The sequence below is a fragment of the Girardinichthys multiradiatus genome, chromosome 2, assembly GCF_021462225.1.
Source record: "Girardinichthys multiradiatus isolate DD_20200921_A chromosome 2, DD_fGirMul_XY1, whole genome shotgun sequence".
In the NCBI taxonomy this organism is placed as follows: Eukaryota; Metazoa; Chordata; class Actinopteri; order Cyprinodontiformes; family Goodeidae; genus Girardinichthys; species Girardinichthys multiradiatus.
The window spans coordinates 39,525,010-39,551,404 of NC_061795.1; the positions used below are offsets into that span (position 1 = coordinate 39,525,010).

The 26,395-nt window shown below is 38.4% G+C and overlaps 3 protein-coding genes across 14 annotated transcripts in view; 2 read left to right on the forward strand and 1 right to left on the reverse strand.

Moving 5' to 3' along the window:
* The window catches only part of srgap1a (SLIT-ROBO Rho GTPase activating protein 1a), a 114,551-nt gene extending 111,362 nt beyond the window's left edge, over positions 1 to 3,189 (forward strand). For 2 of the 4 annotated variants that reach the window (XM_047391667.1, XM_047391677.1), the window contains exon 22: positions 736 to 3,189. In XM_047391667.1, coding sequence (XP_047247623.1) covers positions 736 to 1,143 — 408 coding nt within the window. In that variant the 3' untranslated portion in view covers positions 1,144 to 3,189. The remainder of the gene's footprint in view (positions 1 to 735) is intronic. The other 2 variants (XM_047391695.1, XM_047391685.1) reach the window with 2 other exon arrangements.
* The window catches only part of ccdc113 (coiled-coil domain containing 113), a 29,580-nt gene extending 18,869 nt beyond the window's left edge, over positions 1 to 10,711 (reverse strand). For 2 of the 3 annotated variants that reach the window (XM_047391771.1, XM_047391780.1), the window contains exons 1-9: positions 10,563 to 10,711; positions 9,959 to 10,094; positions 9,127 to 9,288; positions 8,900 to 9,049; positions 8,475 to 8,585; positions 7,750 to 7,848; positions 7,525 to 7,632; positions 6,815 to 6,970; positions 6,533 to 6,615 (exon numbers count right to left, since the gene is read on the reverse strand). In XM_047391771.1, coding sequence (XP_047247727.1) covers positions 6,533 to 6,615; positions 6,815 to 6,970; positions 7,525 to 7,632; positions 7,750 to 7,848; positions 8,475 to 8,585; positions 8,900 to 9,049; positions 9,127 to 9,288; positions 9,959 to 10,094; positions 10,563 to 10,654 — 1,097 coding nt within the window. In that variant the 5' untranslated portion in view covers positions 10,655 to 10,711. The remainder of the gene's footprint in view (positions 1 to 6,532; positions 6,616 to 6,814; positions 6,971 to 7,524; positions 7,633 to 7,749; positions 7,849 to 8,474; positions 8,586 to 8,899; positions 9,050 to 9,126; positions 9,289 to 9,958; positions 10,095 to 10,562) is intronic. The other variant, XM_047391790.1, reaches the window with a different exon arrangement.
* Positions 10,712 to 10,741: 30 nt separating this feature from the next.
* LOC124884087 (protein mono-ADP-ribosyltransferase PARP12-like) lies at positions 10,742 to 25,804 on the forward strand. Of its 7 annotated transcripts, XR_007042388.1 has the most exons (15): positions 10,742 to 11,338; positions 13,844 to 13,979; positions 14,063 to 14,324; positions 14,413 to 14,565; positions 14,653 to 14,839; positions 16,816 to 16,990; positions 22,494 to 22,720; positions 22,810 to 22,897; positions 23,175 to 23,302; positions 23,438 to 23,589; positions 23,712 to 23,803; positions 24,166 to 24,196; positions 24,282 to 24,329; positions 25,256 to 25,294; positions 25,757 to 25,804. XR_007042388.1 is itself a non-coding variant. In XM_047391736.1 (14 exons), exons 1-13 carry the CDS (start codon positions 11,019 to 11,021, stop codon positions 24,308 to 24,310), a joined length of 1,980 nt encoding a protein of 659 aa, XP_047247692.1. In that variant the 5' UTR covers positions 10,742 to 11,018; the 3' UTR covers positions 24,311 to 24,329; positions 25,256 to 25,639. The 7 variants fall into 7 exon arrangements, 4 of the variants coding, with proteins under 4 accessions (XP_047247692.1, XP_047247676.1, XP_047247704.1 ...); XM_047391736.1 differs by lacking the exon at positions 25,757 to 25,804 and having other exon boundaries at positions 25,256 to 25,639; XR_007042386.1 differs by lacking the exon at positions 25,757 to 25,804 and having other exon boundaries at positions 10,744 to 11,338; positions 23,712 to 24,196; positions 25,256 to 25,639.
* Positions 25,805 to 26,395: the final 591 nt, after the last annotated feature.

The following is a 26,395-nucleotide window of genomic DNA, read 5'->3' on the forward strand; positions in this document are numbered from 1 at the left end:
CGTCCACGCAAACAATTAGCTTCACAGGCAGACAGCAGGGAGCACAGCCTGGCATTGGGACTCTTCCAGCAGAAATTCTGTAGTTCTCATAATGGTGTAAAAACATTTTAAACAGTAAAAATATTAGTATGAACGCAGTTGTTGAGTTTTTCAGTCTCTGTATTTGACTATATATATATATACATATAAATAGTGGATCGGTAAAAGGCAGTTATATAAAAGCTCAGAGGCAATTCCAGAGGTCACATAGGGTACTTAAGATTGTGCTAGGCTGTCTGCCTGACTACTGTGAGAATGCTCAGATTACATTTTTTTCATCATCTCTGCATCTTTGCTGTAGAAAGTCAGCATGAAGATAGGGATATTTCCTCTGGCTCTCTGCATGTATAGTAGAAAGCATGCATGGTGTTCTCCTTATTCTTACAACTTTTCCTATTTAGCTGTGTTAAGACATGTAGGAAGTCATGTGAAATGAGAGCAGTAGCTTGGAGACCTAATAAACTGGCACCCTACCCATCTTTTATCATATTTTCAGCATGTCTGGGTTTTCTGGCTCTAAAATAGGATAGGATTTGTCGTTTTTGTATACTTAACGTTTTGGCTAGAAGCACTTTAACTTTCTCCTTTTGTAAATTACATTTTACTTTATAGCTCATTTAGTCAGTTTTAACCCCCAGTTAATTGTGCGTAATTTTCCATACTCCTTACCTCTCTTCAACTCTTTGTGTTCTGCAGGACATAGAGGAAACCATGAACACTGCTCTAAATGAGCTGCGCGAGCTGGAGCGGCAAAGCTCAGCTAAACACGCCCCTGACGTGGTGCTGGACACCCTGGAGCAGCGACAGACCGCCGGCAGCGGTGGAGGGGGTCCCACTATGGCAAGTTCCAACGAGTCCCTGAGCCCTATCCACGGCATCATGCTGCGATCAACTGCCAACACTGAGCCACCAATCCGCCGCAGCACCAGCTCCTCCAGCGAGGCCATGAGCACCTTCAAGCCTATGGTGGCCCCGCGCATGGGAGTGCAGCTGAAACCCCCTGCTTTGAGGCCTAAACCAATGGTCATGCCTAAGTCCAATCAGGCCCCGCAGCCTCCTGCTGGGCCTGCTCAGGACTCTCTAGACAAATCCTGTACCATGTAAGCTCTAAAAAGGAAAACAGAGAAAACCCTCAACCCATTTCTGACGGGTTGTGAACTTCCACCTGTGTCTTCAAGACACCGAGAAGGACAAGATCCAAATGATCTTTGTAACCTCTGTAATTATAGGTTGTAGTTACATTGTAGACTTGATTGTTAGCCGAGCGAATCGTCTGCCTCAATATTGGCAGTTTTATTTTAATATGCTTAGGTTACTACCTACCATACACTATAAGGCGAATTGGAACAAATCACAGCATCTTCCTTGAAACTTTAGATTTAGTTTGGTTTACAGGTTGATAAAGAACTAAAACAAGTACTTGTAGAGGAAGCCTAAAGAGAGAACTGGCGCGACCACAGTGGCAGAAACAAAAGGATCATTTTGTTCATACCAGGGTGTGCCCTTGAAGATGTGAATCACTTCAACAATCTTAAACACTCAACTCGGGATGTAACCGATTTTAACTTTCTAATTTTAAAACGGTGCTGGACAATAAAGTATTGCCCATCATGTGTCCGAGGAGCCCTAAATAACTTATTTATTAACGGTACTCTGTTAATAAATTCAAAGGACTGAAACTTGGACCCTTCCTGTCTGTAGCATGTAAACAGCAGCTTCTTTCATTTTATTTTCTGCAAGGTGTGAGATCAGTTGTCTTAGAAAGTGTCTAGTGTAAGTATAGAGATCGCCTCTTTCCTAGCCTCACTCAGATTTATGAAACTTTTTTGTATAATGCAAGAAAGAAGATATAAGAACTGGATAAAACCACTACTTTGTTGTGAACCTGTATGCATCTATACCCAAAGCTGTATGTATGCCTTAGTATATGTGTCAATAATGAGTGTGAACGATGACCACAAACATTTTATCACACGATGCGGACCACGTCATAGCCCTCTGTATGCCTTGGTCTTTATCTATCCAAAGGCACGAGTGTAAAAGCTGAAGCATGGATGTTGAATCTCCACATTCACAGATGTGTATAGACTTAAGGCAGCGTGCTGCCGGTAGCCATGGACCCTATGACTGTTAGTGTGAACGCCTCGTCATACAGTCACCCTCCTCATTCTGCTTCTGTCTGTGAGGGAGACCGAATATAGCAGTTTGCGTTGAGCCTTACAGTATGTGTTCTGTTCAGGTGAGCATGTCGCTTATGTTGTTTTTTTTTTGTTTGTAATTATTTCTCTTGGACTGGTATTACTCCTGTGTGGATTTATAAATTTGATGAACTAAATTACATGGAACAAGAAAAAAATAAATAAAAGACGGCACATCGCTCTGCTGCTGAACAAAATCTTCAAGATGCAATAGCCTCAGAAATTTGTTGGTGCCAGACTTCAGCAGTTCTGTTTGCCTTTTTTTCCAGCCTCTGTAATATAGAAACAACAGCTGGGTGCACGTCCTTCGTGTTTTATTCTACACAGAACGAAGTTGGTTTGCAAGAATAGCCAATGCTCTCTAAAGGCAGGTTTACACCATCTTTGACTTGACTAAAAACCAGTCTGTATGGATCAAAAGTTAATTTCTGGGTTAATAACCTTATTTTTATATAAATTTTAATTTTTTGTTTGTTTTTGGAGGGTTAAAATCACTTAGAGCCTATGTTGTGGAAAACAAAGGCAGCAGTATGAAGCCAGTTGTATACAAGAGAAAATGTGTTTTTATTTTCTGGTCGCCATGTAACACGATCAACCATAGGACTCCGTAAAACTGTTGGTGAACTAGTCTGTTCTGTACATCAGTAGTATGTACTTGTGAAAGTGCCTTTGAAAATGTTTAAGTGGGAACTTCAGACATCTGTCTTGTTGCGTTTTCAAAGTAGATGCTGCAGTTTTCAGTAAAATGCGGTGTAGCAAGTAGGAATGTGCTGAAACTCAGTGACATTTCTCAAACGGCTATATGGCAGAAAAAAATATTAACCAGCTTACACATTGTGACATTGCACTTTTATGTATATAACTGTATATATGGCATGTAACATCACAACATCTAAAGTTCTTTCCATGGACATTTGTTTTTTGAATAAAGGAAATAGTTTGTTGAATCCGAGGTGGATTTTTACTGTTTTTTTCAATAGCTTCAGTTTATTTATGGGACATCATTGAGGGAGTCTTTGCACAGGTAAGACACACAAACATCCGGACACTCAGTAAAATAAAAAACGTTTGTCAAATACTGTTTTAGTTCAGTTTACAAAATATTGGCTTACATTTAACAACAGATTCCACTGAATAATAATAATAGTATTATTTATCTTTATTTCATGCACACTGATCTATAAGCATAAAAACAAAGCAAATTGCCATAAATGATAAAATATTTCGCAAAGAAGACAAAAAAAGACAAGACCTTGCAAAAATAATCTCGCTAACTTTCTTTACATTTTGTTACATTACAGCTAAAACATGAATGTATTTTATTGAGGTCTTGTATGATAGACCAACAGACAGTAGTGTATGATCATGTAACGGAAGGAAAAAGGACACATGTATTTCAGATTTTTTATGAATAAAAAACCTGAAAAGTCTGGCCGTATTTGTACTCCGTCCCCCTGAGTCGATTCTTTGTAGAACCACCTTTCACTCCAATTACAGCTGCAAATCTTTAGAATGACTCTATCAGCTTTGCACATCAAGAGACTGAATTTTTTGTTCATTCTTCATCACAAACGTTTCATTTTTCTTCCACTTTACCATCATATCCTACTTTGTGTTTGTCTATCACATAAAATCCCAATACAATCCGTTGAGGTTTGTGGTTGTAAAGTTTAATTTAGAATACTTTTGCAAGGCACTGTTTATAGACATCACATTTAATAAAAATGCAATTATTATAAATTATTTCAGACACTCCAGTGTTTTCAAAAGCTTGAATAACTTCTTGTATCATTTATATACATTAAAAGATTTTAAAATTATATTTTTTGAATCAAGTAAATGAGATGAATGTATACAAATACTCAGTGAAATGGGAATGGTGGGATGACTACATGAGAAATTAATCATCTTAAGATTTTGAGCAACATTCTAAATATACAGGTCCTTCTCAAAATATTAGCATATTGTGATAAAGTTCATTATTTTCCATAATGTCATGATGAAAATTTAACATTCATATATTTTAGATTCATTGCACACTAACTGAAATATTTCAGGTCTTTTATTGTCTTAATACGGATGATTTTGGCATACAGCTCATGAAAACCCAAAATTCCTATCTCACAAAATTAGCATATCATTAAAAGGGTCTCTAAACGAGCTATGAACCTAATCATCTGAATCAACGAGTTAACTCTAAACACCTGCAAAAGATTCCTATGGCCTTTAAAACTCCCAGCCTGGTTCATCACTCAAAACCCCAATCATGGGTAAGACTGCCGACCTGACTGCTGTCCAGAAGGCCACTATTGACACCCTCAAGCAAGAGGGTAAGACACAGAAAGACATTTCTGAACGAATAGGCTGTTCCCAGAGTGCTGTATCAAGGCACCTCAGTGGGAAGTCTGTGGGAAGGAAAAAGTGTGGCAGAAAACGCTGCACAACGAGAAGAGGTGACCGGACCCTGAGGAAGATTGTGGAGAAGGGCCGATTCCAGACCTTGGGGGACCTGCGGAAGCAGTGGACTGAGTCTGGAGTAGAAACATCCAGAGCCACCGTGCACAGGCGTGTGCAGGAAATGGGCTACAGGTGCCGCATTCCCCAGACCTGGGCTACAGAGAAGCAGCACTGGACTGTTGCTCAGTGGTCCAAAGTACTTTTTTTGGATGAAAGCAAATTCTGCATGTCATTCGGAAATCAAGGTGCCAGAGTCTGGAGGAAGACTGGGGAGAAGGAAATGCCAAAATGCCAGAAGTCCAGTGTCAAGTACCCACAGTCAGTGATGGTCTGGGGTGCCGTGTCAGCTGCTGGTGTTGGTCCACTGTGTTTTATCAAGGGCAGGGTCAATGCAGCTAGCTATCAGGAGATTTTGGAGCACTTCATGCTTTCATCTGCTGAAAAGCTTTATGGAGATGAAGATTTCATTTTTCAGCACGACCTGGCACCTGCTCACAGTGCCAAAACCACTGGTAAATGGTTTACTGACCATGGTATCACTGTGCTCAATTGGCCTGCCAACTCTCCTGACCTGAACCCCATAGAGAATCTGTGGGATATTGTGAAGAGAACGTTGAGAGACTCAAGACCCAACACTCTGGATGAGCTAAAGGCCGCTATTGAAGCATCCTGGGCCTCCATAAGACCTCAGCAGTGCCACAGGCTGATTGCCTCCATGCCACGCCGCATTGAAGCAGTCATTTCTGCAAAAGGATTCCCGACCAAGTATTGAGTGCATAACTGTACATGATTATTTGAAGGTTGATGTTTTTTGTATTAAAAACACTTTTCTTTTATTGGTCGGATGAAATATGCTAATTTTGTGAGATAGGAATTTTGGGTTTTCATGAGCTGTATGCCAAAATCATCCGTATTAAGACAATAAAAGACCTGAAATATTTCAGTTAGTGTGCAATGAATCTAAAATATATGAATGTTAAATTTTCATCATGACATTATGGAAAATAATGAACTTTATCACAATATGCTAATTTTTTGAGAAGGACCTGTATGTTGTACATCTTTTTCATTGAAGATATTTAAATAAACAAAACAAATAGCAAACAAAACACTACGTCTTCACATCTTCACACTGGTTTTACGCTACTTATCCTGCATTCCTAAATGAAGCCAATAAAGGAGCTACAACCATTAATGTTTTACTTTTCATTCCCATAAGTTATCCTGGATCAGTGCTTCTTTGTTCTTTTTGTGTCTCTGCTCTGTTCTCTCAAACCCCCAGTCGGTCGTGGCAGATGGCCGCTCAAACTGAGCCTCGTTCTGCTGGAGGTTTCTTCCTGTTAAAAGGGAGTTTTTCCTCTCTACTGTCGCTACATGCATGCTCAGTATGAGGGATTGCTGCAAAGTCAACGCCAGTGACTGTCCACTGTCTCTAAATGCTCATCCAGGAGGAGTGAATGCTGCAAGTCACTGACTGGATGCAATCTGCTGGGTTTCCTTAGATAGAAAAACTTTTTAACCAATTTGAATAATAATAAACTGAATCTGACTGCACTGTGTGATAGTTAGGATTAATTTGAATGTATGTACCTGACTTAAAATTTCTATGATTCGACTGAAATGCCTTGTAAAGTGTGTTGTGAATTGGTGCTACATAAATAAAACTGAACTGAATTGAATTTAATTCAATGCTAAGATTAGCTCTTGACAGAGTATCAACTTTTTGTTATTTCTGACATAGTTTGACTTCACCGTTACGTACGGAGTCCATTACTTTAACTTAAGTGCTATCTTTTGCTATGTGTGGGAGCTTTACTGAGATCTGATGTTCGCCATACCGACTTCCAGCCTCTGTACTGTTTGCAGGAGTACGAGCGACTCTCTGTTTTCTCCACTCCCTACTGTGAGTCTTCAAGGCCATCTAGTAAAAACAGAGATTGTGTTGTTTTGGGTACAATCACACAGCAGATTTTTCCCCAGCCAGACAACTATATTTGGTTACTGAAAGTGAAATAAAAGAAACAATACCCCCATTTGTTCTTATTGCACATAGGACAGAATCCAGTAAGCCATTACTAGGAGACACAGCAAAGCCGGGTAGGAATAAAAGATATATTTACCTCAGCAATTCCAACTTTTCTCTCCCAGTGGTGAATGCTTTGTAGCAGCTTCTTGTGTTTTTCCTTGGCATAAATATACTCTGTGATATCAGGAGCCTGATAATCTGTGAGCTCTTTGCGCAGGAGTTTGTTGAGGCCCTCTGCCTTTAAACGTTCCTAAAGGAAAGGAAAGCAGATTTTTCATACCAATTAACTAAATGGGAAATTCATGAATTTGAAAAAAAACAAAAACATTTTTTATGTTTATCAAAACGGAACTTTGTCAAACTTGTAATAATACGAAGAATTTGGATACTTTTTGACATCTACTGCTATAAACAATACTTCACTTGATAGTTGGTAGGGTATACAATCTTATTTAATAAATTAGAAAAATGACTGAAAAGTTAATTTATTGCAGCAACTCCATTCACTAACTGAAATACATGATATAGACTAATTACACACAGAATGATGTTTTTCTGCTTACAGCTAATGAAAACACAACATTTATAGTCAGAATATTATATCAGACCAATAAAAAATATTTTGAATATAGAAATGTGGGGTTAATGGAAGGTATGTTTAATAATCATTTAATGGCTGTTATTTTCAAAAGACACTTTTAATTTGACAAACAGGCCTCATCTGAATGCATATTTGAATTTATTGAATATGACTGAATATGGCTTCAAAATTTCAGCTCTTAAAGTTTGATTATTTTTAACAACCTTCGCCGCATGCTGTATCTTCTTCTCAAGTTTTGCAAGTATTTCCGTTCTTTTAGAAATGTCATTGCTCAGTTCCGTGGACTCCAGTGTTAACCTCTGCAGCTTCTCCTGATCCCAAATACACAAAGAGATGCAGATTTGAATCATTTAAGACAAACTTTATTGTTAAAATGTTATACGTTACATATAGGACAGATGGCATCATTTGTTTTTACATAAAGTTACCTTGTGTGAGCTGAGGAGACGCTGAACTTTAGAACTGTTGTGTTGAAGTTCATTAAGGCTTTTGTCCATTTGAAGTTCAGTGAATTCCTGGAAAAATACCTAATTGAAAGAAACACCTACATTCATTTTCCAACAAGGAAAAGTTAGGCAATAATTGAATAAGCTACTCAATAGGTCCTACAATCTTTTAATACATCATATATTCAGGGTTTTTTCAAATTTTTCATTGAAAATTTTCCACTTTTTTAAGACTCAACTGTCTGGAGTTCTCATTTATTTATGCTGATTTTAAAATATAAAATACTAAAGTTTACTATGAATTTATAGAAAATATTTCAATAGTGGTTAAACGTGGAACCTGAAAAAAACAGAAACTGGAAGAAAGAATGAAAGACAAAAGGAAGAAAGAGAGGTAAGACACAGAAGGAATGAAAAGAAGGAAAGGTAGGATACAAGGAGGTAAGGATGGACAGAAAAAAAAAAAGCTAGTACAAGGACAGAAGGACAAAACAAAGGAGGGAAACAATTAAGTGCAGAAGGGAGGAAAGAAATAAATGAGGGAGAAACAAAGGAAGGACAGAAGAACAACTTTTATTCCATACTCGTGTTTTCTTATCAAATTCCAAACATTTTCCTAGTTTTCCCGACGTTATAAGAACCCTGTATGTTTCAAATTACTACAACCTTCTCCACATCTCTGTCAACATTCTCACTTCATTCTCTACCTCATCTTCTGCTTTTCTCTTCTCTTTTTTCTGTTGGAGCTGCTGCAGGAGCTTCATCTCTTGGACTTTCAATGCTTGATTCTTCTGATTAAACTTTTCCAACTGGGTGACCTGTTTTAGTCCATTTCAATATTTGCAAGAACATGATAAATTAAGTGAAAAAGAGATAGATAATTGGCATGGATAGTTGGTAGAAAGGGTGCATTAACAAACCACAAAGGTAAGTAAATATCTCAGCAATGCATCTTTTAACCTCTAAAATGATTTAAAAAAAAAAACACATAAATAAAATGATATGGATGTTAGCGAATGGCATTAATAATGTCAATATTCCTGACATTTCTATAAGACTGTCACATGGAGACAAAGGTGCAAAATTAGTACAAATGTTGTCTTGATATTATTTAAATTAAACCAGATTTTACCTTTGATTTGTCTTCAATGTACTGGAGCACCTTCTCTGGCTCGTTCATTTCCAGACGACTGTGATTTGTAGGCTTTAAGAATCTGCGTTCAAACGCTTTCTTGGCCTTCTTGATCTCAGTTAAACGCAGTTCAGCTTCTTTCAAAGAGGACTAGAAAACAAAGCAGAACCGCTGAACAAATGTCCTCCAAGCATGTAAATTGTGCGCATGAAAAAGTTTGTTGTAACCTTGTAGTTATCCGTAATTCTCTCATATTTCGTTTTGAGCTTTTCCTGGTCTGTCTGTGTCTCAGTTAGTTCTCTCTGTGCCACATAAAGTCTTTGCTCCAATGTCAGCAGCTGGAGGAGCTCTGATAAGTTGGACTGAGGCCTCTGCCTCCTCTCAGCTCCCTGAGGGGATACAAAAAGAAATAAAACTCTTGTGCAACAGGGTATTTTGTTGTTAGATATAAGTAACTTCTGTGGTATTTTAGCAACCTAAGCAGGTCACTGAAAACCTATCGCAACTCTTAAATCAGATTTTTATATTTAATTAATTCTGATAAAATTATAAATTAAATTAAATGAGTGTACAAATTATCAGAGTCTAAATCCTAATACTCTAAGAATAGTACAGCTTGCTACTTACACCCAAAAATCCACCAAAAAAGTGTTTTTTTTTTTATTATTTATAGTGATACAAATTAACAGTTACAGCTAATAACTAAAATAACTAGCCATCTACTGCATAACATTACTTAGTAATAAGATCAGCCATATTATCAACCTATCTAATATTCTCTAGGTCACTGAGCCCCAATAGCAAGAACTCTTCAATTAGAAGAGATTCCTGGTGGTGTTTGGCTTTGTGACACACAGCAGTTCATCTGGGCTGGTTTGTCGGTCTAGCTGGTAAAACGAAGCCCTCTGTGGATTTTTCAGTGGAACTTTATTTTCTATCATGTGGTCCAGTTTATTGCTCTACTGGTGGAGGCCACTACTTTGTTATTGGTTCATTTTTCCATAATGTATTTGGGTTTTTTTTTTTCTGAATGGATAACATGGATGCCATCCATCTTACCCCATCATCCATTTTGGAAGCCCGTCTTGATTGTGGACCTTCTCCCCCAGCTTTGGACTCCATGTCCTGAGGATTCAGACGACCAATAAAATGTTCAAACATGACATTTTCTGCCAGGAGGACTTGATTAGAACACCTATGGCAAAGAATAAAGGATCTTTACTGCCATTATACATGGTACAGGAAAATCCAGGGTGGCACTCTGTTAACAAATAAAATATAAAAACAAACTAACACAATTTACAAACAAATAAACACCCTTATCTTGTGACTTAGCAGCAACAGCAGAGAAGAACAGCAGCACTTCACAGTTTAACCAGTTGTAAAGTATCATGATTAGCTTGGATATCCCCAGTTTCATATTATGTGTGTGTATAAAGACAAATATAATAGTATCCCAGACTATATTGTTCTAAACTGCATAAATTGGAAAATTACAGACTAAGCGTTCGAAGTATGGGCTTAGACTAGTATTTAGCTAAGAATAAAAACCTAATATATTAGCATTAGCAATTGTAATCAACAGGTTGTAAGACACAAATCTTATCGTCAAACACGTAAACTCTAACTTGCCATGATCTTCTAAATATTTTATATTTTTTACCTTAGTTCTTTAATTCGGTTGTGAAGAAGTTCTTTATGTCTATCGATGGGGTGCTTTTCTTTTGCTTCTATCGATAAAAGCTCGTCCTCCATGGTTGCTAGGATGTAAAGAATGCAAGCAGTGGTTGCTATGGGCTCGCGTTGCCTTCACGTACTGACGTAAACACGATTTGGGGCTCGATTTACAGATGGCGTTTAATTGAGAAGATGGAAAGTAATATGTCCAACGAAAATAACTCTCTCTTTCACTCAATACTCTCATTCCAAATAATGTTTATTTTGAACACAACGTGCTGATAGTTGTTTAGTTTGTGGAAAGGATATAACCCGTACTGCCTTTTTAATAAGAGTTTCAATATAAGTTTCGGTTTCAGTTCTGTTAAAATGACCCTGTTGTTTCCTCAAGTCAGCTATCAGCAGTCTGCTGGAGTGATTGTTAGACAAAACTCCTTTCGGAATGGCATCGTCTATCTCAAATTTAACTTTCAAGATTCTGTGCGATAATGACGGATGTTTGGAGGCAAGGCAGCTGAATGCGAAGCTCGCAGAAAGCAGTTTCGGGGTTAAGCTAGCGGATCTGCGCTCTGTTCTTTTCGACGACGGTAAAATTGCGATTCGGGAAGGTAAACAGCGGGTTCCTGGAGGTAACCTCAGGCCCGACAGTCTGATTGTTGCTAAAACCAGTTTGAGGCTTTGTCAGAGAAAAGCTGGGGGGTGCACCCAATGTGATGGTTTACACCTGTGCAGGTATTTTGTCTGCGGTGGCTGCACGTTCGGGTAAGTTTCTTCTGTGCGTGTCAACTGATGCTAGGAGGTAAAAATCTATTACAAGGTTCTTTAAGTTGTATCAATAGGATCTGATGCGGTATAAACTCCGTTTCTAGCGATTTTACTTAGATAAACGATGGATGCACTGAAACCCATTGGAATGTTATAAGAAAGCTGATGAGTTTAATAACCTCAGTGAAAATTTAAAAAAAAGAAAAGGTATACGGTGAAATATTGTTTATTATGGCAGTATTTCATTAATCATATCACATTTCTTGTGCAGTTAATCATGACATAACATTTGATTGGATAGCTTGCCCAGCAACAAATCTGCATAATTATTGTATAATGGTTTCAAACTCTTACTATTTTTATGTACCAACAGCCGCAATTCTCATGAAGTTGGGATGTTGTATAAAACATAAATTAACCAGAATGCAGTGATTTGCTTGCAAATCCTGTTTAAACTATATGCAATTGAATACACTACAAAGAAAAGATATTTACTGTTCAAACTCATAAACTTTGTTGTTTTATTGCAAATATTCACTCATTTTGAATTTGATGCCTGCAACACATTCCAAACAAGCTGGGACAGGGGCAACAAAAGACTGGGAAAGTTGAGGAATGCTCAAAAAACACCTGTTTGGAACATTCCACAGGTGAGCAGGTTAGATAGAAACAGGTGTGTCATGATTGGGTATAAAAGGTGCATCCCTGAAAGGCTCAGTCGTTCACAAGCAATGGGACAAGGTTCACTACTTTGTGAACTACTGCATGAGCAAACAGTTCAGTAGTTTAGAAACGTTTGTCAACATGTAATTGCAAGGAATTTACAGGATTTCATCATCTACAATCCATAATATCAAAAGATTCAGAGAATCTGGAGAAATCTCTGCACCTAAACCGCAAGGCCGAAAACCAAAATTAAATGCTCGTGACCTTCGATCCCTCAGGTGGCACTGGATTAAAAACCAATATTATTCTATAAGAGATGTTACCACTTGGGTTCAGGAACATTTCACAAAACCATAGTTAGTTAACACAGTTTGTCGCTACATTTACAAGCGCAAACTACAATGCAAAGCGAAAGCAGCTTCCACATTTCAGATTGATTTTGAAAATCATAGACGTTGTGTCCTCTGGGCCAAAGAGGAACAGGACTATTCAGATTGTTATCAGCACAAAGTTCAAAAGCCCGCATCTGTGATGGTATGGGGTTGTGTTGGTGCCCATGGCATGGCTAACTTGCTCATCTGTGAAGGCACCACTAATGCTGAAAGGTAATACAAGTTTTGGAGCAACACATGCTGCCATCCGAGCAACATCTTTTTCAGGGATGTTTGGGAATATTGGCAAAAAAAAAAAAAGGTTTATCTGTCTGAACATTAAATATCTTGTCTTTGTAGTGTATTCAATTGCATATAGGTGGAACAGGATTTGCCTGCAAATCACTGCATTCTGGTTTATTTCCGTTTTATACAACATCCCAACTTTATTGAAATTGGGGTTGTAATACATGGAACGATTAAAAAAAAAGATTTAATGTCTGTATTTCCAAGGGTATTTAAATTAACACATATATTAATATTTGTTCAATGACCTATTTATTTAATTGTGGAACTTTTGATCATCAATGTGTCTGAACTGAAGTGATCAGGTAACTGAAATATCTAAGGAGCAGGACCTAGAGCCCTTTGCAATAGGGACAAAAAACAATTGAAAGGGGGAAAATCCACAGGAGTGTTGTGTTTATATTGATTCTGATTCGCCTTCCTTGTTTATGAAGATTTTCAAAAATATTTCTCTTTAAACTATTGCAATAAAACTTCATTGATTTATGCTAAACTGACCATATTCAAACCTCTAAAAAAATGTTTTAGATTTTCTGAAAATGGAACCATTTTACAGCTTTAATAATTGAACCACAGACTTATTTCAGCCAGAAGATGGCAGCATTCAACATTCTTCAATCACTTAAGAAATAAAAGCCCAAAAGGTAAATTTTAAGAAACTAGAAAATAATTGAAAAGGGAATTTATTTCAATAATTCAATAAAATAAAATCCAACCTATCTATCATTACACACACTGGTTTGTTTCTTTTAATGCTGAAAATTATTCACGATTTAGCCTAGAGGCAGTTAATTTTTATTTTTATCTCTATCTATCTATCTATCTATCTATCTATCTATCTATCTATCTATCTATCTATCTATCTATCTATCTATCTATCTATCTATCTATCTATCTATCTATCTATCTATCTATCTATCTATCTATCTATCTATCTATCTATCTATCATCTATCTATCTTTTTATTAATAGATTTCTTCCTTGTCATTTAACCATTAAATAACTACAATCTGTTTCTACCTAGCTGCATATTCTGTGAGATTAGATTTAGATTAGATTTTTTAATATTAAGAGATTTCCTACTGAAGCTAAATTCTGATTATTGTGTTAATTTAATACAAAAAAACATGTTTAACTGGAAGACCTGTTGTCATTTTAGACCCAAGTGTAAAAATCCTCACAGTCTGGCTTCTCCACACAACGCAGAGCTTTTAAAGAGATATGGTCTTCAGGATTTGACAGAGAAACAACTCTCCCAGCTTTTACTGCAGAATGATCCTTTCCTGCTTCCTGAGGTAGGTGTTTTTGGGTAAAATCAGAATCAAAATTACAATGATCTGTTATTATGTTAATATTTATACTCTCCGACTTCCTAAAGGTTTGTCAACATTACAATAAGGGTAATGGTCCGTTTGGCTCCTGCGCATTCACCACCTCCTGCACAAAGCTTCATGTCTGCCAGCATTTTCTAAAGGGTGACTGTAGCTTTGGCTCTAGATGCAAGAGAACCCATGCTATTGATGAGCAAGGAGTGAAGCTGTTTAAAGGGTTCAGCCAGGGCAATATTCAAAGCCTTTACAAGATCTACAGGAATAAATTCATCATCAATGGACAGCAAGGGAGCCAAGTTCCTGCTCCAGGTAGCAGCTTTTTAGAAATTGGCACTTGATAACTTTCCCTTTTTTACCTTCAGGGATTATATGACATGCATGCTTGCGTCTCCCGCAGTGCTTTCATTCAGTCATCAGCTGCCTTACCATCAGCCTCCACAAATCAGCTCTGGATTGCTCACCAAATCTGTAAGTCCTGCAAACCCTAACAGCGATGGTGAGAGGAATGAAATCTGCCTCTACAATATTCGCAAAAGCTGCAGCTTCAAAGGTACCTGCTGACCTGTCACATACTGTATGAAGTAAAGTTAATCTCCAGGTAAGTTTCTATGTTAATGCCCTGTGTTTTCTATCGCAGAGAAATGTGCGCGTGTCCACTGGAACCTACCTTACAAATGGGAGGTGTTACACAGAGATGGTGTAACTTGGAAAGACTTGCCCAATATGGAAGAAATTGAAAAGGCATACGCTGACCCAAAATGGAATACTAGCTGCATGGATCCCCTGCTGTCTGCGTTGGATATTCTCTCTTCTCTAAATCTTAGGTAAATTATTTTGATACATACAAAGCCTAGCAAAAGTATTCACACTGAACTCTAAAGTATTTTATGTAATAGATCAACACAAAGTACTGTATAACTGTTAAGTGGAAGGAAAATGATACATGATTTTCAAATGTAGAAAAATGTGCATAAAGTATTCAGCCTCTTTTACTCTGATGTGCCCATATAAAATCCAGTGTGAATAGTTGCCTTCAAGTCAACTAATTGGTAAATTGAGTCCAGCTTAATAAATAAAGTTGCTCATGGAAGGCCTTGGAGGTATCCTAGAGAACCTTAAAGAACAAAGAGCATGATGAGGACTAAGGAACACAACAGACAGATGAGGGATAAAGTTGTGGAGAAGTTAGGTTATAAATGCTATCTTAAGCTTCTAAAATATAACTTTAGTATTTACAAATCATAAACCATGCCTGAAAGCTGAAAGAAAAGAAAAAGGACCCATCAACTTTCTGAATTACACCCAAGTAGGGCACTTTGTTTAATAGCATCCTAAACCAGCTGATCACACATAAAATCAACTGTTCAAACCACATACAGTTCCCCCAAAACACACAAAACAATGCCACCATGAAACAGCTTGTTTGGTTCGGAAATTTATTGATGGTTCTTAACCGAACCACCATCTGCAGGAGGAGGGAGCAGGCAGAAAGCAGCTGCCCGTAATCAGACTGCCTGCATCGGTTCAAACAGGAGGAAGAATATGTAATATTCAACCTATAACTAACTTCACCACGTCAGACGTCTGTGGTTTTGAGTTCTTGTCCTCATTATTGCTTTGGCTGAGACAAAAACGTCCTTATAAAGCCCAAAATGTAAATTTTTTCAGGCAAACTTTGGAGACTCACCAGTCCAGACAGCGGCGTCTCTCCTCTCTGCTTCTCCTGCGCCAACCCCCCTCACATCAGAACCTTATTTTATAAGTTCTGGCTGAGCTGTGTTCCAGATAATTATCCCAGTGGATCATTTTATACATAAAAACATATATATGGTATTCTTGCATATATAATAATACAAACATTATTAGTATTTAGTTTATTTATGTTTTTATTTTCTGTTTAAGTATTTATTTATTTGTATCATTTCACACAGATTACTTTAATGTGACAATGTCTCACAGTACTCTTATAAGCAGCAAAGCGCACTACACTGACAGCCAGGGAACATGAGTATCATGCTGTGGGGAGGCAGGGATAGGAAGCCAGGTCAGAGTTGATGGATAAGGGGATGGAGCTAAATATTCAATTCAGTTTATTTATATAGCTCCATTTCACAACACGTCATCTCAAGGCACTTCACAAAAGTCAGGTACATACATTCCAATTAATCCTAATCATTGAACAGTGCAGTCAAATACAGGGCAGTCCTAGAGAAAAACCTGTTACAGGCTACCTGTTAGGGCCGAGGTTCACATTTCACTGGGACAATGACCCAGAGTTACATCAAACTGGTTTAGATTAGAGTATGTTAATGTCTTAGAGTGCCCTGGTCAAAGTCCAGGCCTAAATCCAGAAGAGAATGTGCAGCAAAACTTGAAAATGTATTTTCACAGACCCTTTTAATCCGTCCTGACTGAGCTTGTGTTAATTTTGCAAAGAAAAATCGCGGGACAATTGCAGATAGACCTCAGATGACTTGCAACTGTAATTGCTCTGAGAGATGGTGGCTTTTCAAAATACTTACTCAGAGGAGCTGAATGCATATGCTTGCCACACTTTTCAGCATTTTATTTGAAATACAAAATATAGAAAACCATGTATCCTAATCTTTCCACTTCACAATAAGGCACTACTTTTGTTGGTCTGTCACATAAAATATCAACAAAATACATTGAGGTTAACTGTGTAATGTTACACAATACAGGAAACTTTAAAAGGTTTGAATACTTTTTCTAAGCACTGTATATGAAGACATATTTGTAGCTGTTACTCATGCATACAGGGAATCTGGTTTCCTTTCAGATCTGCATCTAACTTAAAGCAGCATGTTGACTTTACAACGATGACCTATGGAGGGTCTCCAGTTCGTCGCCTGTCCACTGCATCTTCTGTCTTACATCCGCCACACTTCATTCTCACAACTCAGTGGATTTGGTACTGGAAAGAAGACAATGGATCATGGATTGAGTATGGACAGGTGATCGGAACATAATTACATAGTTAAGATATTATTCTTATTATTCAAAAATGACTTTGCAAAATATATATATTTTTTTAATTTTCATATTTGTATAGATTTATAAATGATTTTCTCTAACAACATTTCACTTTCAGTTGACTTATTCTAAATTGTGTTTTTTTTTGTGGGAATAGTGGCATTTTCTTTTTTTTATTATTATTTTTTTTTTTTTCAAAGAAGGTAGGGAGGAGGTGGGGTGGAGAGAGGGGGAAGACGTGCAGCATGGGTGTCTGGGGTCAGGGCTCGAACCCGGGATGATGCCTCTGTAATGGGTCCCGCGGCGCTCTAACACTACACGCGCCCTGCCCCACGCCACGTTCTTTCACTTATTCTTATTTTTCATTAAGATAACTGCAGTAGGAGGTTGCATAAAGCCTTATAAATAAATAAATACTGGGTTAAGTGTATGCTTTGTCTGCTGATGCTACTACAGGGGTTGGACAATGAACCTGAAACACCTGGTTTTAGACCACAATAATTTATTAGTATGGTTTAGGGCCTCCTTTTGCGGCCAATACAGCGTCAATTCGTCTTGGGAATGACATATACAAGTCCTGCACAGTGGTCAGTGGGTTTTTAAGCCATTCTTCCTGCAGGATAGTGGCCAGGTCTCTACATGATACTGGTGGAGGAAAACGTTTCCTGACTCGCTCCTCCAAAACACCCCAAAGTGGCTCAATAATATTTAGATCTGGTGACTGTGCAGGCCATGGGAGATGTTCAACTTCACTTTCATGTTCATCAAACCAATCTTTCACCAGTCTTGCTGTGTGTATTGGTGCAATTGTCATCCTGATACACGGCACCGCCTTCAGGATACAATGTTTGAACCATTGGATGCACATGGTCCTCAAGAATGGTTCGGTAGTCCTTGGCAGTGACGCGCCCATCTAGCACAAGTATTGGGCCAAGGGAATGCCATGATATGGCAGCCCAAACCATCATTGATCCACCCCCATGCTTCACTCTGGGCATGCAACAGTCTGGGTGGTACGCTTCTTTGGGGCTTCTCCACACCGTAACTCTCCCGGATGTGGGGAAAACAGTAAAGGTGGACTCATCAGAGAACAATACATGTTTCACATTGTCCACAGCCCAAGATTTACGCTCCTTGCACCATTGAAACCGACGTTTGGCATTGGCATGAGTGACCAAAGGTTTGGCTATAGCAGCGCAGCCGTGTACAGGTCCTTCTCAAAATATTAGCATATTGTGATAAAGTTCATTATTTTCCATAATGTAATGATGAAAATTTAACATTCATATATTTTAGATTCATTGCACACTAACTGAAATATTTCAGGTCTTTTATTGTCTTAATACGGATGATTTTGGCATACAGCTCATGAAAACCCAAAACTCCTATCTCCCAAAATTAGCATATTTCATCCGACCAAAAAAAGAAAAGTGTTTTTAATACAAAAAACGTCAACCTTCAAATAATCATGTACAGTTATGCACTCAATACTTGGTCAGGAATCCTTTGGCAGAAATGACTGCTTCAATGCGGCGTGGCATGGAGGCAATCAGCCTGTGGCACTGCTGAGGTCTTATGGAGGCCCAGGATGCTTCGATAGCGGCCTTTAGCTCATCCAGAGTGTTGGGTCTTGAGTCTCTCAACGTTCTCTTCACAATATCCCACAGATTCTCTATGGGGTTCAGGTCAGGAGAGTTGGCAGGCCAATTGAGCACAGTGATACCATGGTCAGTAAACCATTTACCAGTGGTTTTGGCACTGTGAGCAGGTGCCAGGTCGTGCTGAAAAATGAAATCTTCATCTCCATAAAGCTTTTCAGCAGATGGAAGCATGAAGTGCTCCAAAATCTCCTGATAGCTAGCTGCATTGACCCTGCCCTTGATAAAACACAGTGGACCAACACCAGCAGCTGACACGGCACCCCAGACCATCACTGACTGTGGGTACTTGACACTGGACTTCTGGCATTTTGGCATTTCCTTCTCCCCAGTCTTCCTCCAGACTCTGGCACCTTGATTTCCGAATGACATGCAGAATTTGCTTTCATCCGAAAAAAGTACTTTGGACCACTGAGCAACAGTCCAGTGCTGCTTCTCTGTAGCCCAGGTCAGGCGCTTCTGCCGCTGTTTCTGGTTCAAAAGTGGCTTGACCCGGGGAATGCGGCACCTGTAGCCCATTTCCTGCACACGCCTGTGCACGGTGGCTCTGGATGTTTCTACTCCAGACTCAGTCCACTGCTTCCGCAAGTCCCCCAAGGTCTGGAATCGGCCCTTCTCCACAATCTTCCTCAGGGTCCGGTCACCTCTTCTCGTTGTGCAGCGTTTTCTGCCACACTTTTTCCTTCCCACAGACTTCCCACTGAGGTGCCTTGATACAGCACTCTGGGAACAGCCTATTCGTTCAGAAATGTCTTTCTGTGTCTTACCCTCTTGCTTGAGGTTGTCAATAGTGGCCTTCTGGACAGCAGTCAGGTCGGCAGTCTTACCCATGATTGGGCTTTTGAGTGATGAACCAGGCTGGGAGTTTTAAAGGCCTCAGGAATCTTTTGCAGGTGTTTAGAGTTAACTCGTTGATTCAGATGATTAGGTTCATAGCTCGTTTAGAGACCCTTTTAATGATATGCTAATTTTGTGAGATAGGAATTTTGGGTTTTCATGAGCTGTATGCCAAAATCATCCGTATTAAGACAATAAAAGACCTGAAATATTTCAGTTAGTGTGCAATGAATCTAAAATATATGAATGTTAAATTTTCATCATGACATTGTGGAAAATTATGAACTTTATCACAATATGCTAATATTTTGAGAAGGACCTGTATATTGAACCTGTGGAGCTCCCAACGGACAGTTCTGGTGGAAACAGGAGAGTTGAGGTGCACATTTAATTCTGCCGTGATTTGGGCAGCCGTGGTTTTATGTTTTTAGGATACAATCCAGGTTAGCACCCGAACATCCCTTTCAGACAGCTTCCTCTTGCGTCCACAGTTAATCCTGTTGGATGTGGTTCGTCCTTCTTGGTGGTATGCTGACATTACCCTGGATACCGTGGCTCTTGATACATCACAAAGACTTGCTGTCTTGGTCACAGATGCGCCAGCAAGATGTGCCCCAACAATTTGTCCTCTTTTGAACTCTGGTATGTCACCCATAATGTTGTGTGCATTTCAATATTTGGAGCAAAACTGTGCTCTTACCCTGCTAATTGAACCTTCACACTCTGCTCTTACTGGTGCAATGTGCAATCAATGAAGACTGGCTACCAGGCTGGTCCAATTTAGCCATTAAACCTCCCACACTAAAATGACAGGTGTTTCAGTTTCATTGTCCAACAATGAAACTGCTTTTTGATAAACATTAAGAATAATCAAGAATAACATTAAGAACTGTTAAATCTTTTCAACGTAAACTACTTGTTGCATCAGATTTTGTTCTATTGTTATGAATTTTCAATTATTTAGTATTTATTTTACATTTAGATTGTATTTAGTACTCTGAAGAGAGCATTATTTTTAATGGAACAACACTTTTTGTGATGAAAAATAATTCGTACTTGTCCCTGGCTGCTTGTTGTTGATTATTCAAACAATAAATAGCACTTCAAGTCTACTCTCAGATGGGTTTTGCCTGTGCATCATGCATTTATGCAGTCAAAGCCAGATGTTTACATATCTATTTAAAGAGACATAATATGTTTTTCTCACTATCTAACATTAAATCAGACTAAACTTTTAATTTTTTGAGGTCAATTAGGATTACCGAAATAATTTACATTTGTTAAATGCCAGTAAAAACAAGAGAGAGATTTTTCAAATTCAGAAGTTTACATATATTTCTTAAGTATTTGTTAAAACTTAAGGTTTTTCAAGAAATAATAAAACATTTTTCAAAAACATTTCATTATTCTAAAATTTAACAAATAGAAAGTATTTTGGACAATCCAAAGTGATCTAAAACAGGAAAAGTTTCATCTGATTTTAATGTCAGTAAGGGAGAGTAAGGGAGAATAGATACTTTATAGAGTATATGCAAACATTTGGTTTTAACTGTTGGAGATAAAACCAACATGAAAACCCAGCGAGCTGCTTATTGGTAAAAAAAAAAACAAGCAAGTTTTGAATCTGAGAAAAGATGGGAAATCAATTAGAGCCATTCGACAAACAATGTCCAGAGGCAATACAACCATTTGGAATGTCTCTAAGAAGACGGCAACCACTAGGGGACAGGGGAGGAAAACATACTCCAGGGAAGCCATCAGCAGAAACCTTGTGAGAACTTTATGGAAAACCCCTCAAACAACTACTGGTGACATCAGAAACAACCTCAAGAGGGCAGGAGTGAAGTTATCACATTCTAGTTTTTGTAGAATACTTAATGAATAAAAGTGGCTGCACTACAAGATACGAACCACTTATTGGCACGATGGCTAAAAAAGCCAGACTTGAATTTGCCAAAAATTACACAAAGGGGCCTCAAATATTCTAGAACAACCTTTTATGGACTGTCGAAACAAAGAGGATCCTTTACCAAAGTGATGGAAAGGCCAGAATTTGAAAAAGAAAGGATCATGATCATACAAACATACACACTCTTCTTTGAAACAAACAAGGTGGAGGTTATATTATGGCTTGGAATTGCTTTGCTGTTTCTTCATTGATGATGTACACATGGTGTCATTAGCAAAATGAACTCAAACGTACAAAAAATGTTGTCTGCTATTTTGATGAAGGATGCAACCAAACTGATTGGAGATTCATCATGCTGCAACATAATGACTCAAAAAACATGGTCAACGCAGTAGAGTTCACCATGGTCAAGAAGTGAAGGGTTTTGGACTGGCCAACCCCATGCACCATGCGATATACCCTCCTGAAGAGGAGACTGAGGGGACTTACTAGCCAAAACCTCAAAGATGCTGCAGTCCAAACCGGGGAAAGCATTACAGTAGAAGAATAAAAAGTATGTCAATGAGTCACAGGCTTGATGCAGTTATTACAAAGGATTTACTTAATTTTTACTTAACTCAAAATAGGTTGTTTGTATTACAAATAATACTCTCTTCTGAACTGTTTACCAGTTCCAGATGTATAGACTGGGAAATAGAAGTTGAAATGTTGATCTCATGTATTCTATTCATCTTTTGTTGTCAAACTTAAATGTATATAAAGCAACTGTCCGTAGCTTCAGCATCTTCAGCGTCTTCTTCCAGTATTCTTGTTGGAGTTGTGCAAATTTGAAACTGAACAGAATTTATGCACACAATCAACAACTCTGCCTGGGTGACAAGACTTGTGAAAACTGCATTATTTGACCAAAAGCATAATGTAGATTCAATGCTACGCTAAACCATTATTAAAGCATTAAACCATTATTAAAAAAATTATTCTTGCAAAAACTTTTCTGAAGGATGCATTTAATTCTCACTTTTAAAAGGGAATAATATTTCCATAAACTAGGGTGTATTTTCTGCTTGTGATTTTTTTCAGGGTGGAGGAGACACCACAGTCACTTCTGAAACACTGGAGAAAATGTACCTGGCAGACAAAGATGCAGAGATCCCTTTCCAGGCTGGCAAACATCAATATATTCTGCATTTTACGGGTGCAGAGGGAACCCAGCAGATGTATCAGCAGAATTTACAATACCAAACCAAGAGAGAAATCCAAAGGAGGCCTCGCTTTGTGTCTACTCAGGATGTGAAGGACCTCAGGAGGTATTGTCAGCGACATCAGTTCTTTGTACTGTATTTTGATTTTGTCTTAGTTTATCTGAATATTGCCCTAATATTTATCTTGTCTACAGTGGATCATCACACAGCTCCAGCTCCCCCACAGCTGAACATATTCCATCCCACTGGGACAAGAATGCCCTACCTGATTTGGGATATAAGGTACATTTATTGTATATCTTCTATTTTATTTTCCTTGATGGGTTTTCTTCACTGTGTTTTGTTACATAATTAAACTCATAAATAAGTCAGGTCAAGTTTATTTATATAGCGCTTTTCGGCAACAAGGCACTCAAAGCGCTGTACATGAGGAAAAACATTACAATGATACAGAAAATCAAACACAGAAAAACAAATCAAATGACATTAATAATCCGTGGAAGTTTACTGGTAAGAGCTGGTTCTTAACCCCGTCTTGCAATTTCTTCTCATGTTTCAGCTCGTGCTTCTTTCCAGATCTGAACCGGATTATAATATCGAGGTGGATTTCAGACGCACCATGCCTTGCAGTAGAATTGAAAGCATCCATAGGATCCAGAACCCCTCTCTGTGGAAAGTCTTTCAGTGGTAACACACATGAAACCACTCCCAGTTCACCTTGCATGGTTACTCCTTGGTTGCTCAGCTTTGAATCCAGATTTTGTTGTATTTATCCCTTGATTATTTAATGCTGTGTATTTAAGTTATTTGGCTTAATTTCAGGCAGAAGGACCAGATGCAGAAGAGGAATGGGGGAAAACGTGTGGATGAGAGGCTTTTGTTCCACGGGACTGAAGAGAACCTGATTGAAGCCATCTGTGATCAAAACTTTGACTGGAGGATGTGTGGCGTCCATGGAACAGCCTATGGGAGAGGTACAATAAAATATACTCGGTTGATATCATTTATACACAAGTCTTTTGATTTAATTAGTGCTTGAAAAGCACCATTTAGGAGTTGTATTGTAACTTTTTTTAACCAATTTATTCATTTCTAGGGAGCTACTTTGCCAGAGATGCATCCTACTCAAACAGATATTCTAAGGTCCGGGGGAGTCTGAACAAGATCATGTTTGTGGCCCGAGTGCTGGTGGGTGAATACACAAAGGGAAGTGGCAGCTACGTTCGACCACCAGCAAAATTAGGAAGCAAAGCTCTTTACGACAGCTGCGTTGACTCCATTAGCAACCCCAGCATATTTGTGATCTTTGAAAAACAGCAGATTTATCCAGAGTACCTTATAAAGTACAGATAAGGGGGAAAAAATGCTTTATTTTCCATTCCTTTAAGAAGAGGGAAACCCGTAACGGGACGCTTTTTAGATTGTTAAAGCTCCAATATACATAAGGGAACATTTTGCTGGGTATCTTTGTTCACTCCAAAGTATGCAGTCTGGCTTTCTTTGTGTATTTTGTATTTACTGCTTAGTAGGTTGTGTTTTCCTAACCTTAGGTGACCACTTGTCCATCGGGAGCCTGTCTGAGTGAGTAAAGATCATTTTGGCTAATAAATCACTTACAGGCCCAAAAGTACAATTTAAAATCGTTCCTTGTTTGCTGATGCTTTAGGTGGCAGCAAGATATGTGGATATTTGTGAGTTCTACAAGCCCCTACAGGTACACTCTAGTATTTACTGTTTATTACTTACAGCTAGGGCGCTGCTTGTTTTAAAGCTGATGATTTTTTCAAGTAGGACACTTTCAAAGTAACAATGGTGATCAAACATAGGGCAAACAAATTGTATTAAAAATCACAAGTTTACTTAGTTTAAAAAAAAAGTAAAGCCACTGATTATATAGGTAAATATTATCTTATTTCTGAAAGTATATTATGCTGACCAGATGAAAGAAGTTATTATGATTGTAGTATAAAATTTCCATTAACAATTGTTAGTCAAGGAAATCCTTTGTGTCAGTAAAGTACAGATTATTAAAATGCTCCAGTATTGTCAACCATACTATGTATGGTTAGCTAAAACTTAATAAAACTAAACCCGATCATAAAGACTTACTTGAAATTTTAGAATATACATTGATATGTTACTTTACAGAGAACAAAGAGCTGTGGAAAGTACTATAAATGCAGAGAAAGGGAAACCTGCATGCATCCTCTTGAAAAAGTTAGATTATTTTTATTCCTACCAAGAACATGTTAATCTTTTCAAAGGCCTTGACAGACGTCTTAAGATATAACTGATTTTAAAGTTTGGAATAAAATGAATGAAATGTTTAATGTTAAAACTGTGCTCTGACAACCGGGACAAAAAGCTGTTAAAAGGCACCTGTATTGTTATGTTCAGCAAGGGATACCATCAGTTATATCTCAGACAAAAGCATAAAAAGCACCTGTTTACCGACTTCATGCAGATTAGCGTAACTTTTCTGACACAACTTTATTGAGAACTTTGAACATTTCAATGTATCTTTGACTTCTTGCTTCTATACCTAATACTGTGTGGCAGCATTTGTATTTGTATAATCCTACAGGAAGATATGTGTGAATTATTACCTAAAGTGGACCCCATGTTATTTTCCTTCTGTAGGCACCTGCTCTATCCACACAAAGGGATGAGTGTATAAAGGTAAAGCATGATGAATCTTCATGTTCACTGATGTGAATAGACACAGTTGGTTGCTGCCAACATCTTTCAAAGGAACCTGCTGTTTTCAGACTGATTTGAGCTTTCCACTGTGTGTTTTGTTTTTATGAATAATAATGCTTTCTGCATGGATTTTGTATTTGTGCTGGTGATGACAAAACATGTGACAAGAAGAACGTAAACATTGCTCTACTCCTGAAAACAATTGTTTTAACATACAATAACTTCTTAAAGATTTCAACATGTCTGTCTGTTTTTTTTAAACTGTTGTTTGGAATAAGTGCTTGATGGTGTATTTAGTTACATTAAACTAGGCTGGAACTAAAAGCCTCAGACTATATCTTTAATAATAAAGGGATAAGTTCTGAAGTAGTAATTTCCACATACATTTATACATCTATCCATTTTCTATACCTGCTTCTTCCATACTGGCTCGCGGGGAAGCTGGTGCCTATCTCCAGTAGTCTACAGCCAGGAGGAGGGGTACATCCTGGACTGGTCGCCAGTCCGTCACAGGGCAACACAGAGACACACAGGACAAACAACCACGCAGACACCCTGTTGGATGGGTGTGAGGACTTGTTATCACTCATGTAAAAACCTTGGGTTGCAAGGCACCTGCACTATGCCTTCCTCCCTGTGTGTGTGAGATCATTGTTATCTCTGTGTGAACCAGCCTCCTTTCCGTCTCACACACACACACCCTGTCTGAACTGTCTGTTGAACTGTGCATATAAATAAAGAGATAGGGTGTCAAAACTTTGTAGTTTCACTGCAAAGTGGGCTACCCTTGTCACAAGTAACTATGACTGTATCGTTCTTACCTCTGAGTTGACTAAATAATACCTAACATTTATTGGTCCTTCGAAGCCGGATTAATTCAATAACCTTATTTCTCTTTGCTTTAACAGTGACTCTGGGATCCGTGGGGGAAGCCTGACGTCGAGCGAAGCACCGCTGCACAGCCTCCTTTAGCCGGAGTGGCTGAAAGTCCCGGTGTGTGTGAATTCACACCTGGCCAGTGGGTTATTGCCTTCCTCTGCGCGGGGTGACTCTCACAGGGTCCAAAGAGTCACCAAGAAG